Source organism: Cornus florida, unplaced genomic scaffold (assembly GCF_030987335.1).
Source record: "Cornus florida cultivar Cherokee Brave unplaced genomic scaffold, ASM3098733v1 CherokeeBrave_3.0.0_Hap2_Chr08, whole genome shotgun sequence".
NCBI lineage: Eukaryota > Viridiplantae > Streptophyta > Magnoliopsida > Cornales > Cornaceae > Cornus > Cornus florida.
The window spans coordinates 6,548,770-6,563,612 of record NW_026775578.1 but is presented as its reverse complement, the minus strand read 5'-3'; the positions used below and the strand labels follow the sequence as shown (position 1 = coordinate 6,563,612).

Genomic DNA, 14,843 nt, shown 5'->3' with positions numbered 1-14,843 from the left:
TGTGAGCGGGTGCGAGACACTGACAGGCTACCATACTCAGCGAGCTGCTGGTACACCATCTGCTTATATGTGGGTGTGTTACTCTAATAGGTAATATATATTGACTCTGCCTGTCAGGTGGATTAAGAAGTCCAATTGAAGCTCGTAATTATTATGGGTCCAATGATCAACTTTTCTCATTGTGGGCTGGGCTGTTATGAAATTGGACCTATTTGAGCCATTGTTACACATTTAATTAAAGCAATTAAATGTGCCCAAAACGGGGCCAGTTTTTTAATTTGAGCTATACATACAGCCTTGCCAGGCTTGGCAAGTAAAGTCCAACTTAAAATTGGTCCATTTGATGCCCAAAACGGGGCCCATTTTTTTATTTTTATTCTGGCTTTAGTCTCGGTAAAAGAGTCAATTTGAGGCCCAATTGTGGCCCACAATAGTCTACATTGATCTCAGGTCTAATAATTGTATTTTTGCTCAGCCTGCTGGCCGGGCCAACAAACTCGAATTGAATTGAATTCCAAATTTGGACATTATTGGAACCCAATTGGTCCACTCGTACATATATTAATTTTTGCTGGCCTTGCAAAGTCCAATTACAGCTTGTACTGCCCCGATCGAAAATAGTCTTTCTATAAACATGAAAATGAAACGGGACAAAAGTAAAGGCATCTTATGAATCAGATGCGCCAACATTGTTCTCGTGCCTCGTACAGACTTTGGTTTCTTGTATTTAAGCTGTTCCACCGGAAAACTTATTTAGGTCCACTCTAATCCTATGCTCCTCCATGAGGCTTCGATCAACTTACCTTCTGATTCACCACCTAATCTTATAAAATACTCTGCTGGATTTGTTTTGTTAACTGAGTGAGCGAAAGGACCTCCCGACTTTTTATTTTTATATCATAAAACATAAGTGTAACTGTATACATTTTAAGGAAGAAAGTTCCCTGCCACCATTGGATGCAGAAAGTGAATTAAAAAGAAAATTCCATAACCATCTGTCAGCCTGGAAAACAACATAAAAACTCATGTCCCCACCTTTCACAAAAGGATCTGGGACCACAATTCTCACCTAGAGCACATCTAATATAAATCAACAAATATATAATAAAAAACAAACACAAATAAATAATAATAATAATAAAATTAATAAGTAAAGGAAATTGTAACTATGGGGTATATATATCACAAGCATTCTAGCTATACGTTTATATCACATTATCCAGCCAAAAGACTACTTTGGTTGGCGTCGCTTACCCTACAAAACTTATAGCAGGCAAGAGCCTTTCATAATCCCTCTCCTGTGTGCCAACCTGCAATGCATAAAAGTTTTCATAATGAATAACATGGATGCATATTATATTCTCAAATTCAGAAGCCTGCAAGCAACCCTCCATCCCAAACAACTGGAATATCGTAATCTGCTACCATTCCAGTGCACCAACAATTTAACAGTGTGTCACAACTTGGAATCTTTAGTCAGAAGGGAAACCCTAGCTATGTAATTCAAAGTCTGTTATGTCCCTCTTGAAAAATATTTGACGAAAGCTATATAATTCAAAGCTTGATAATTAGTTTTTGCGTATTGGATTATTTGGTGCAGTTTCTTTAAACTGTAGCTTTGAAACCTATGTGCCAGAACATAACAGGTTATATAGGCAGAGGGGAGAGAGAGACACAGTAAAAAGGCACTTAATTCATGCATCTAAGGTTCCTAAATTTAGTCAGACTTTCAACTCATAATTCACAAATAAATAACCACCTCTAAAAATCACACTGAATGAGAGATTAATTGGTATACCAGATTGGTGATTCCCTGGATTCTCAACTCCCTTGTTGCTACTTGGCTTGCTGCTACTTGGCACCCCCATTGCTTGACTCTGCACAAAGAACTGAAGGATTTCATCACTATATAATGTCAGTATTTACAAAATACTTATTGATCAAAAGGGGCAAGCTTATTGAGCTTGAGCATTGGCTTAAGCTAACAAGAACTTGCAACTGCATCTTAGGTTACTCCTATAAACAAATTGCATAAAATAGGAAAGAAATATGCAATTTTGTTGATGTTTAGTGGTCTATACGATTCTTCAGACTGCATAACAGCTTAAATTGGTAGAGGGGGAAATTTTCCATTGAAACAATGGAAGTGGTAATGGTACTTTTATTGTAAATGCCAGACTAAAGGCATTAACACATCCAAGCTCCAACTCAAAGGCATACAAGTCATACCTGATGCGGTCGTATTTGCATCTGGTAAAGACCAGGATACTGCTGATATTGCTCGACAAGACTTGGCATTCGTGACTGGTTGGGCTGAGTACCAAGTGAGTGTAGCAAGGGATCTGACTGACTAGTTGCTTGCATTCTAGATGGATCCGGTAGAGCAGCAGGCATATGAAATGCTGGCATAGGGTATCTCGGACCCAAATGCGCTGCTGCAGCTGATGTTGGCAAGGCTGAACCAGCCAGAACAGGGGGAAACGGAATCATTGGTCGATTCATGCCCATATCCATTCCCATTCCCATCCCCATACCTATTGGCGGCATGTACTGCTGAATGCCGGGAAACATCATAGGGACCATGCTGCATCCCATGGTCATCATCTGCAGAAATTCCAGAGAGTCAAAACAAGGGTCAAATGCTAATATACAGAGTAAGTGAAAGGTAAGTCGATAACTCATGAACAAGATGGCATGCAACAGCTTCACATAATTGTAAAGTATGCAGATTCAGTTGAACAGGAGTCATTGCTAGGTCTAATGATAAAGCTTGTGCAGTGTGAAAAAACGTGCTAAAGTCTCAGAGCAACTACAATGCAAAATAATACCAAAGGTGATGCCTGTCTCTAATCCATGCCTCCCAAGTCCCAACATCCCACATGGGTGAGACTCACAATGGATAATAACAAACTCAATTAAGTTATATATTGGTTCATGCTAACATACACATATGGTCCAAGCTATAAGCTGAAAGAAGTAAAAATCCAATATAATGTCTGCCCGACAAGGAGTGGCTGTTCTTATATATAGTCAAGAAAACCAAAAACGTCATGAGTGAGAAGGTGTCATTGAAACAATAATATCATTTACACAAGGAAACCAGCCATTTCCTCCTTTTCTTTTTTCAAAATTCCCAGCAAATGTCACATGAATCCATTACATCACTCACTTGGTGCATTCAAGGAACTTGCCATTGTCACATGATGCTATATGTAAAACTGGCTTTTACCTTGAAACTATAGTATAAGTAAGCTCTGAGAAAACAGAAAGGTGGAGCAGTTCTAGGGTGGTTAAATCCTTAATAGAATATGTTAATCCAATTTATAATAAAATATCAAAGAAAAGATGAAACAAATGAACTTTTCTATATTTCATTTCTCCAGGAGTGGACCTTGGAATTCCCTAAAAAGCACAGGGTGTAAGGATCAATAAACTGTGAGACATGGCAGAAACTTTTAAGCAGACCAGAGTTTCCACACACACTCCGTGACAAACAAATTAATAATTAAAGAATAGAACAAAGAAAAAAAAAAAAAAGGGAATATACCTGCACTTGCATTTGAAGTGATTTCAAGTAATCAATAGCCTCATCAAGCATAGAAGCTTTGTCTGACTAAAATTCACATAAAGAGAGAAGTTTATCAAAATTAGTTGGACCATCTATTTCAGAATACAGACCCTCCACATTTGTAAGAAACATAGGAATGGAATAATACTGCTACCTTGTTGCAACGAGGTATGAGTTCTTGCAAAGCCCTCATTTTTTCATTTATCCTATCTCGACGTCTCTACACAAGATGTAAAGTTAGACCCATTAAGAAACCGCCCTGCCCGCCGCGTGGGGGGGGGGGGCGCTCGCGTGGGGGCGAAGGCATCCAATATATCAACAATTTACAATATTACTTCAGCAGTACAGTCTACTTACCCTCTCTGAGAGATTATGGACCTCCGCAGCACGAGTCCGCTTTGCTGATGTTGATCCACGAACATGTTTCTTTGCATCGGGGGAATCAATCTCAGCATCCTTTGCCAGTAGAAAATATAGAAGGAAAAAAATAGTAGAACTTCAAAATAAATTTTAATTTAACGAAGCAGATAGAAAAAAAAAATACAGGAACTTATCATCTTGAAACTTAAATAGCACCAAAGAAAATTGTTAGCAGATATGATAAACCACGATTTATGGAATGACTTATCGTATTAACAGAGATTTGATTATGCTAATATGTTGCGATTTGATTTAGTTTCCTTTCTTGTAATATGAGCATGTACTTCTTTTACCTATAAATACTAAAGTTGTGAATTAGTGATTTAATTTCATTCAAGCCTTTACACAATTCTCTCATTTTTCTTCTTTTTATATTTCTTCTTGGTATCAAAGCTAGGGTGGTTCGACTGCAATGAGGGCATTGCAAGTTCGGCACCACCCATTCGGGAATGGTCTGGTGACATCGCCCATTCGGGAGGCGTCGGGTAGGCAGGGTGGTCAGATCTCAATGATAGCGTTGCGAGTTTGGCACCACCTATTCAAATATGGTCTAAGGAGACATAGTTGTTTCTTTTAATGGTCTGAGAAGACATTGTTGATTCTTTCATCTACATTGTTTAAAAATATGTATGAAGAGGAATGGTTTGAGGAGACATTTTTGATTCTTCCATCTACATGTTTTAAACATGTGTATGAAAGGAAATGGTCTGAGGAGACATTATTGGTTGTTTACAGGCTGAGGAGACATGATTGGTTGTTTATAGTCTGAGAAGACATTGTTAATTGTTTATGGTTTGAGGAGACAGCTGATTTGTTGATCGGCACTTCATCAGAGAAAAAATCATCGCTAGTCAGATTTGCACTCCATTTGTCACAAGGTCTCAGCAGCTTGCAAATTTTTACAAAGGGCATCAACAAGATTATGTTTGAGAATGCATTGTCCAAGTTGGGCATTTCAGACATCCACGCACCAACTTGAGGGGGAGTGTTAACAGATATGATAGCCACGATTTATGTAATGACTTACCGTATTAGCAGTGATTTGATTATGCTATAGAATATGCTATAGAATATGTTGTGATTTGATTTAGGTTTATTTCTTGTAATACGAGCATGTGCTCTTTTTATCTATAAATACTAGAGTTGTGAATGAGTGATTTAATCTCATTCAAACCTTTACACAATTCTCTCATTTTTCTTCTTTTTATATTTCTTCTAAAACCATAAATGATCTATATACTACTCTACGGGTCCATTAACGGGTAACTTAATATAATACTTTAAGTAGGTGCTTGGGCTACATACAGGGAAATAATTCAGCAGATGTCCATCATATATCAAAAACCTTTCTTAATGTTCATAATATTCCATTTCCCTTTCTATGCTCAAGTCTACAATCACTAAATGACCAAAATACAAGTCACTACTCGCTTATCACCTCAAGTCAGCGCCTCATGCCTACTATAAATAAGAATATTAATTAGCCAATGACTACAGCATGCCTCCTGCACTGGTTAAGAACATTAGACTTCATTATAATCCCACCAATGGTGACTATTGCAATACAACCGGGATTCATTGTTTTTTCATGTTAACCAATGTTGTTTAATGTATTGTAGGACTTTTAAACATGGCACTAGGGTGGCACATTTGACGTCCACATGTAACCAAAGTGGCATCTTATGTGACATTTCCCATCTTGAGACTAGTCTTTCATATCACAACACTAAAAGTCAAGGCAAACGCAGTATAAAAAAAGGGAAAATATTGGTGCTTTCTGCATTTGGCCCATTATGGATTATTCATTATCTCTATTGCTATATAAATCAAACTGTCTAATTGTTTGACTGTGGGATGAATTTATCATTACCTCAACAGGACTACTAATATCTTTGGCTTCAGGTTTATCATTCATGACTGAATAGCTAGTCAACAACTTACCTCCTCCCACGACTTGCTTGAGGTGAAAACTCCTTTCCTGACTCATCTGAGTCAAGAAACAACCTTCAGGCTATACCCACCTCTAGCTTAGTCACCCATATCTACCTTCCATCCACCACTATTCACAGAAAGGACACTAAGTTCAGGCTATACCCACCTCTAGCTTAGTCACCCATATCCTTTCCTGACTCATCTGAGTCAAGAAACAACCTTCAGGCTATACCCACCTCTAGCTTAGTCACCCATATCTACCTTCCATCCACCACTATTCACAGAAAGGACACTAAGTTTACTTCTTTTCACTCCCCTTAAAAAGATTTGACAATTCTGATAGAACTATTGTCCTCCTATCAAGCTTGATTCTGCACTTCTTCGGTCATGGAATTTGTTTCACACTAAAGACAAACTCCGATCTCCTCAGTATGTAGGTTTGGATGCAGACAGGCCTTGCAGCCTTCTATACGGACGCTTGAGATCTTTGATGAGGCCCCACTCTTTTGAACAGACACCTACTACCGCAAGGACCTCTTTACATATAAGCTTCACTACCTCCTCCATAGGCATTTATGAGGACCTCTGTAGACTACAATGAGAACCTTACAGAGACAAGCTTTGCTACCTTGTTTACAAACATCTCCGGAGACCACCATTACGACCTCGTCTTTGTTACAGATTTGCCTACACTAGGTTCTAATCCTCACAATAGGCCAGAGTTCGTATTTTTATTTTTGGCTTTTGATCAGATGTTCAGAAGTCAGTTCAGTTAGTGGTGGTGTCTATATCCAAGGGCAGAATGATAGAATCATAATTTGAAGACATATCAAAGGGGAAAAGGTAAAATCACCTCCTGAATGGCTAAATCATCAATTATGGTTTTTAATTTATGCATTTGTATTGTCATACATGCTAGGGTTTGAAGGTTGCATGTTTTGATCCATAAAAACTCTTTTTAAAATGCATAAGACTGTTTTGGGATGTTTCTATTTTTAAAATCCTCTCGGTTAGGCTAGATAGAATCAACTGGAAAAGAAAGGAAAGAGAAAATTATAAAAAACACCACCTTTTTATTTTGCATTCCTATTTGGATAGAATGAAAACGCGAAAATATAAATTTTCTTTTCACGTGAAAGCAACACCTTTTTATTTTGCATTCCTATTTTATCCAACAACTTCATCCATAATTGTAGACCAACAACAAACTGTATTATACTATTAGTCGTAATCGTGTTTTTACTGGGTTTCAAAGAATTGCAGACCAACAACAACTGTATTATACTATTAGTCATAGAGTTCAATTTAAGTTGACTTCCATTCCTAATGTTGTTTTCCATCATATATGGAAATTAAATAAATAGTAGTTTGCAAGGTCTCAATTAATTGGAAACTCCTTCATTTTTTGTAATATATATATCACTACTAATTAATTCTTTATTATTCTACTATTTATTTTATTATTTACTTTTTAAAAAAATAAGGGCAATTTGGTAAGTCAAAATATTTTAAGTAACTTTTATGCTATCCAAATTATAATATGATATTTTCCTACAATTTTCTTGAATAAATTTTCATGCTAACCAAATGGAAGTTGCTAGTTCCATCTAACCAAATGGAGCCTAAAGGAAGGAAGAGTGAAAATTTTATTGAAGCCTAGTAAATCTCAATCGATCACATCAGAGAGTTTCAATCGAATTGTCAACCAATTCAAGGATAGCAAGTGTCACTCAACCGAGTCTCGATTGATCAACTTGTATGCGAACTTAAATCAGACTTCTAGAAAGCATTAGGTGTCCTATTCTGATTATAACTAAGAAACTTAATTTCTTTGGACTCAAAGCATTATATAAACACCTCGTCTCTCATGACATGTGCACGTAAATAAAAAGATCGCTTAACATATTATTAAAAGAATATATACACATCTAAATATTGGAAGGATTTGGGGAGATCTTGTAAAAGTCTGAGTCAGGAGGGACTAGGTGATTCTAGTGATTGTCTGGTAATTGAGTTGTTAACTCTTTCTTGTATGGTGGATTTTGATCTGCCGGGCATATGTCTCGTGGTTTTTTTTTTCCATTGGAGTTTTTCACGAAAAAATCGTGTGTTTATGTGTAATTGCTTGCTTATTTATTTTTTATCTTTATATTTAAATAATTGATATGTTGCGTTATAAACTATAATTGTGATACTTTAAAAATCAGCTATTGTTAATTAATATAGAACAAGATCTATTCACCTACTTCTAATCTATTTTGGACTTGGAACACGCTGACTTATTAGAGCCTTGGCCCAAGGCCCTTGGGAAACAGACCTATAGTTTTCTCACCAACTAAAACCTAGATGCATTTCGATTACTGCTTGGGTTTGGCAAAAGACACACAGAGAGAGCCTTTGCGGCACACCTAAGAACTACTTGACTTGATAGATGGAAGTAAACGGTTCAAGATAAACTCTCCTGAATGCTTCACATACCTTTAACCTAAACTAACTTAAGAAGAAAGAACCGCACTAATTCAAATAACACATATGCCCATTTTCTTGTGCTAGCATTATATTGGGTTACCGGGAGGATTTTTTAGATGCTGACAGCTTTGATGCTTTTTAGATGCTGACAGCTTTGATGCCGTCCTATCACATTAATTGGCAACCGTATCCCATATTAGCCGCTCCTACAGCTGTAACGTTGTCCCAATTGCATCCAAGTCAAACAATGCCAATGCACGTGGTCAAGTTATGTCGCGACCCTGGCCTCATGTCCGGGTTCTTCACCCTCATTTCTGAACTATAAATAGGTTTCCATCAAACATTTATGAGGATAAAATATCCACCCATCTCTATGGAACATTGAAGAATCCAGGGAATCCTGAACCAAGTCTCTTCGTATACTTCGATCTATACTTACTTAACCCTCTAAAGCTTTTCCCTTGAGGAGTCAGTGGCAAGCGCGAGACGCCAATCTCTCTCACTTATGGGAGTTAAACATGACTTTCACGTAATCTAGTCCAGTTGGGAGTTGGAACCCGTATTACCTCCCATCATCACTCATCAATCAGAAACCATGATAACAGGTGGAAAAAGATAGAAGAAGTATGACTTTGAAAAAAAAAACCTAAGGAAAATATTTTACTTTATTTCTTAGTACAAAAGCACTGGCTTAATTAGTTTTAAATTGTTTGATTACTTCGTAGGAAGTGGAATTCCTTCTCTTCCTCCATTGTTTTGCCCTCTGATTACAATCAAAGGTTTGTTTATTCTTCCTCCGCTGTTCTTCTTTCTTTGTTGTTCAACGGTACATGAATTGTTAGGTATTCTAAAACTGCCAATAACCTTTTCCTTCCTAGCCTCAGCTATTCCATCACCTGACTATAAGTCTAAGAGCAAATCATCCTTAACAACAGGGTGCCAAGGCATGGACAACTGGGAGCATCTTGCCAGTTGAATCCGATGCAAAAAAAACGATGCATGAAAAGGATATTTAAATTTAACAATTGGAAGCATCTTGACTGTAATATCTCATAAGGTGATACTTAAATTTAAAAATCATCACTTATTTCATAACCTTGCTTGTAAACATGGATGCATGAAACCACAATATCTTGTTCAATTGAAATAAGAGTATTTATACCACAAAATACATTGAAATGGTAAAAACTAATTTTTCCCAGAATAAAATTCCTTAATTGCTAGACTTAAATCAAACTTCAAAAAAATAGATAATGAAATAAAAGGGGAAAAAAAATTCATGTAGGAGAAACAACTCCAATATACTTGTCTGCAAAAGCCCTTACTTGATGGACAATGTTGATGGGTTGATGGAACATCCTTCCAAAACCTAGAAACACCAAATCAAATGACTATGCTTCTTAAGCTTTCCGGTACATGAAAAATTACTAACTACTCCATCAAATATTAAGCACTAGTCCTTAAATGGTAATGTTATATGCTCAAATATGTTGATGTCCAGCTCTAAGTTGGTCTATGATACATTTCCCTTTTTTACTTTCAGTAATCTCAAGGACAAGTAGCTAAAAAAGGTTCTAATAATCAAGCATTGCTTTTTTAAAAATTTGATCGTGTTTTATATATCTGCTTCATCTGAATGCTGGACTCAATAGCTGACTTTCACAGTTTCCTTGTATCATCTAAATGGTACTCAAATGTTCTTGCCTAAATCAGTTTTAAGTTTCATGACTTCTCTTGGCTCCCAGGTTGGGCTTCTATGTTCCACTAGTTCTCTTCTTTTTACGGTTCATCAACAAATGTAGCCAAACTCTCCACGCTAGTTTCCCTATCTTCTGCAGGATCCAAACTTTCCAATTTAAGGTTGACATGAATGACTGATAAGTCCGCGATGAGAAGACCCACAGAATTTCAGTAATTTCCTAGGCATAAAATCCTAAAAAATATAAAATAAAAATAAAAACCTGTAGCTCTAGACTTGACCTACCCTGTATACTCTCGATAAATTTATGTCATGTAACTTTTGGATGTACCGAGTATCAACCTAAAACCCCAACGTTTTATTATTCAATTTGCAAGCACTTAAAAATGGAAGCTCTCCTAAGGTGACAGTAGGATACAAAAACAGTCGAGTGAAAGCTCCAATCCCAAATATTGACAAAAGCAAGATTGCCTAAGTGGTTTCCCCTCCTCATTTCGAAGGTTGAGAGTTGTGGTTAGCTAGTATTAGCAAAAAGCATTACAATGTTCAACTAATAACAAAATCAAACCAATCCATACAAGCACCTAATCCTGTTCAAATCAGAGGCAGATGCAACATTCTCATTAAATTTTATTAACAAAGACAACGCAAAAGAGTCATATCAGGGGGCCATTGGCCCATGTGGTATAACCAGAGTCACCCAAGAGGATAGGTGAAGGTTCAAGACTCATGGTGCCATTTGTGGAAGATGTGTGCGTGAGAGAGAGAGAGAGTATTTAGTTACCACATCTCACAAGCTATGATAACATTTTCACTCTTGGGGTATTTCATATGGTTACGAATGTGCAGCATGCACAATTTACGAAGTACATTGCGCGTGGGAGAATCATATAGGGAGGCAGGCAGTTACAGAGCAAGTCTAACGTGCGGGACCCCTTGGTGTTCCCACTAAATTTGCGCCATTAAATTCAACACATGTTGGATTGAATCAAGAGGCTAACACTACAAATGCATAAACTCAATGAGAGTGCTTTTTCTATTCATGTAAGAGCAAAATGACCATCTTAAGAGTGAGGAAACCACCCGTGAATGCGCAGGATAATCGCTTAGGTTTATTTACAACTATAAACAAGTCTATGAAGGCGGCGCTCATAATAAACTCTAATTCATACATGGAATCTGATCATTCTGTGAAGGACCATGATACTCGAGCAGAATTGGCCAGCCGAAATCGCTGGCCAATGCATGTTGCATCACTTGGATGCAATGCTATAGGACCCATTTTTGCACCTATCATCATGCCTCAAATGGTTAAACTTGGGATGTTGCCCGTTGAAACAATACAGGTGTCATAGTCATAACACCAGAAACTACAGAAATGGTCCTATGATGCCACGTGTGCGCAGAGCAATGTGATGTGAGCAGGAATTTGGCCAAGTGTTAATACATGCATCCAATTAGATAGGATGGTGGTGCTCACGCTGAACGACGCAACTGGACCTGCGCACATTAGACGAGGCGAATACATGGGGAAAGAGGAAGAAATTTTTTAATGACGGACTGACCTCACTGTGACACTCAGAGTCGTCGGCTTCTCTACCCTTGCGCTTCCGCTCCTCCGTCGTTGGTGGCGGCTTGTGGACCGGCTCGGCGCTCGCGCTGGAGCCACCGGGTGATGAAGACACTGAGCGCTCGCACACCGCCTTCCCTCTACCAACGCCGTCAGCAGCAGACGATGTACCTGCCCCCTTTGTACCGCCCATGCTCCCGCAGCCTAAATTTTCTCCGGAGACCTGTGCCATACCCGAGGGAGTCACGCTTGAGTCTACCACCGTCGAGTCCATCCCTACCTTGTTCGAACTTGGTGCTGCTGATTCAATCCTCAACTTAGGCCTCGACAAGTGCACGAAATTGTGGTGCCTCGAGTAGGTTTGAGCCTCCGTACGCATAAAAGGATGTATTGGTGGCCGAGTCGCCGCCGCTGCAGGTGGCTTAGGTCTGAGGTCTGCTGTACTGACATCGGAAATCTGGACGGTATGGGAGGAAGGGGCGACGGTGGCGGTCGGCGAAGGGTTGAGGAAATCGGCATACAAGTCACGGTCGAAGGAAGAGTCATCCATGGGATAATGTAACCAAGAGGCCATCTCGTCTTCTTGCATGAACAGATTATTCGCCGATTCTTCTCCTGTTTGGATCTGTCTCGCCGCCGATTGCTCGGCAGGTAGAACGGCGTCTCCGAATTGAGACTTCTTGACAGATCTTTGGTTTTGGCTTTGCATAACCACATGACCATCTTGCCACATTAGCTCCATGATCTCCTCATCAGCCCTGTTGATTATCATAGTTAGAGATAAATATAGAAAACGAAGACACAATAGAAAGAAAAACAGAGCAAGGAAAGAATACAAAACTTACACTCGTGATTTCTTTGGTCGACTCGAACTTGAGGATGTATAAATTGCGTAATCTTCATCCAATTCGAAATCCGGAACACAGTAATTCATTTTCTGCGAACAATAATCAAAAGCAATACGATCATCATAGTGTTGGGAGAAGAAATCAAATTAAAATAATAATTTAAAAAAAAAAAAAAGTGAAAGAGATTACAAGATGAAACTCACTGGAGAAATTTCAAGATGATTAAACCTACAAATTCATTAGTTCAATCATTATCGTAGTTGAAGAAGCAAATCAAAAAAATAATTGAAAGAAGTTAACAGATGAAACTGACCGTAGAAATTTCAGATGATTTAAACTACAAATTGATTGATTCAAGAATCGAACGCCAAAGTAGAGACAGAGTGATTCACAGAAAATAATCGATTTACCTTCACTGACTTTCTCTTAATGCATAATAACAGCACTTTCTCTCTCCTCTGTGAGATATAATCCTCCCTGCGAAACACCTGAGCTGCTCTGTCTCCTCCTCTGTGCTATCTTCTCTCTACAGTTTTCTCTCTCTAAATCATGTGCAGTCTCTGTCTCACTCACTCTCGTCTCTGATCCTTCTGGCGGAGATTATGGGAAATAGTGAAATTTTCAGAAGATTTGTTGGTTTCTTTGTTTTCCTCTGCTTCGCCTTTTGGGTGTAAATGTGTTGTGCAGTTGTAGATAAGATCTTTCTCTCCTCTTTCTCTCTGTCTCCGATCCAAATAATATGAAAGAAAAAGACGAAATGGATTTTGACGGTATGTACGTACCAGAGGCAGTTAGTATCACACACTTAATTTCACTTACATGTGTCTAATACATCAAAGCGGTGCTCGTATGTGTAGTAATTAATTGAGCACCAAATTTTTTTTTTTTTCTTTTTTTTAGCTAACGTATTCGCCTGACAAGTGACAACTCATCTAGTCTAGTCCAAATAATTTCCATTTTGATTCACTTAGATATGCAACAGATTTATTAATCTTGTAACATTGGGTATGTTTGAACCATCGCAAAAGTGTGATACCACAACGATGAAATCTGATAATTGTTTAAAAAGATTATGTGACGTAATTTAAGACAACGTAAAGAAAATTTGTTTAGATTCATATGAATTTATAATTAATTCTTTTTATTAATAATCATGATTTTGAACTTGAGATCGACAACTCCAATCCAAGAATGAGCTTAGTCTGAATTCAAAAACTTTGAGTTGTCCTCAAATTTAACTCAAACATTTGTTTCCCAATTTGAACAGTATATTTTGACTGGCTTGCCTAGGAGTCCTTTTCTGCTATTCTGAGGCAAAAAAAAACCTTCAAAAACCGAGTAAAGTGATGGAGTAGTTAGTACCAAACATATGTTTTGACTTAAATTGGTTGAATCGAAGTAGGGACTAAGGACGGCAAGTGAATGTCCGTCTCCACTATTCATGCTTTTTAAGGAAAAATCCAATATTGGACATACTTAAACATTTGAAAAAAGTAATAGTATAAACTTGTACTTTGTAATCACATTCACAAAATTTGTGAAATTCATATTATAGTTCAAAACTACTTAGGAAATATAAAATTGAAAAAATTTAAATCTCTAATAAAAAAAAATAGTTATTTATATGTTTGGGACGTTATTTAATGTGAGATAAGTTTTTACTAATTAGTTTTTTAAATTTGTTTGTTACTCGATAAAAATGGCTCAAAAACGATAATTAAACAAATCTTCAGTTTTGTAACACGAAATTAAGGACCAAATATACTCTAATTTCTTTTATAACGGACCAAACACTAACCATTCAATTTAGGAATAATTTAATCTATTAAGTAGTGTTACATATCAACTTTTATTAATTCAAAACCTTTTCCATTTAGGTACTACTTGAAACAAAAACTTAACACCATTTTGGCCTAAGTCCTTGATGAGAAAGATTTGATCAAAGGCAAAGTAAAAAAGATAAATTAAACGAAAATATTTACTTGGTGTCAATTCGTGAAACCATGGTACGATGTATGACCATGCACCTTTCACCCGAGACCTGTATTTTGAAAAATGGTTACGAGTAGCAATATTCTGTCATGAGTGTCTGACAAATACCGTATTGCGGTGTATAATAAATACAGTATATAATTGACAAAGACTTTTCTATAAAAGATGGCGACAAAGGCATAGTTAGCGAGCGAGATTGTGGCTCGTTTAAAGTAATGATTGTAAATTATCCTTAATATTAAATGATTTGTTTGTAAGTGGGTGGGACTTCTTTGATCAGGGAAAATGACAATTAACGGTAAACTGTCTTACATTGTAAAGTTAAATAATAGTTAAATCTCATTA

At 37.4% G+C, this 14,843-nt stretch overlaps 1 protein-coding gene across 4 annotated transcripts; it reads right to left on the bottom strand.

Moving 5' to 3' along the window:
* Positions 1 to 1,100: 1,100 nt before the first annotated feature.
* LOC132269108 (transcription factor PIF1-like) lies at positions 1,101 to 13,299 on the bottom strand. 4 transcript variants are annotated; one of them, XM_059770147.1, is made up of 10 exons: positions 12,917 to 13,299; positions 12,696 to 12,734; positions 12,504 to 12,595; positions 11,654 to 12,416; positions 3,926 to 4,024; positions 3,723 to 3,788; positions 3,548 to 3,613; positions 2,230 to 2,604; positions 1,799 to 1,889; positions 1,101 to 1,310 (listed from the first exon to the last, which is right to left on the bottom strand). In XM_059770147.1, exons 3-10 carry the CDS (start codon positions 12,590 to 12,592, stop codon positions 1,285 to 1,287), a joined length of 1,575 nt encoding a protein of 524 aa, XP_059626130.1. In that variant the 5' UTR covers positions 12,593 to 12,595; positions 12,696 to 12,734; positions 12,917 to 13,299; the 3' UTR covers positions 1,101 to 1,284. The 4 variants fall into 4 exon arrangements, with proteins under 4 accessions (XP_059626130.1, XP_059626129.1, XP_059626132.1 ...); XM_059770146.1 differs by having other exon boundaries at positions 12,710 to 12,734; XM_059770149.1 differs by having other exon boundaries at positions 1,799 to 1,877; positions 12,710 to 12,734; positions 12,917 to 13,295.
* Between the last annotated feature and the right edge of the window lie 1,544 nt (positions 13,300 to 14,843).

Bases quoted from the DNA above. Each gene is read 5' to 3' on its own strand.
- LOC132269108 (XM_059770147.1), bottom strand. From the start codon at position 12,592: ATGAATTACTGTGTTCCGGATTTCGAATTGGATGAAGATTACGCAATT. The intron at 4,025-11,653 runs GTCAGTCCGTCA...CTACTGGCAAAG, and splicing joins ACTCTGAGTGTCACAGTGAG to GATGCTGAGATTGATTCCCC. The intron at 1,890-2,229 runs GTATGACTTGTA...GAAATCCTTCAG, and splicing joins TGCAAATACGACCGCATCAG to TTCTTTGTGCAGAGTCAAGC.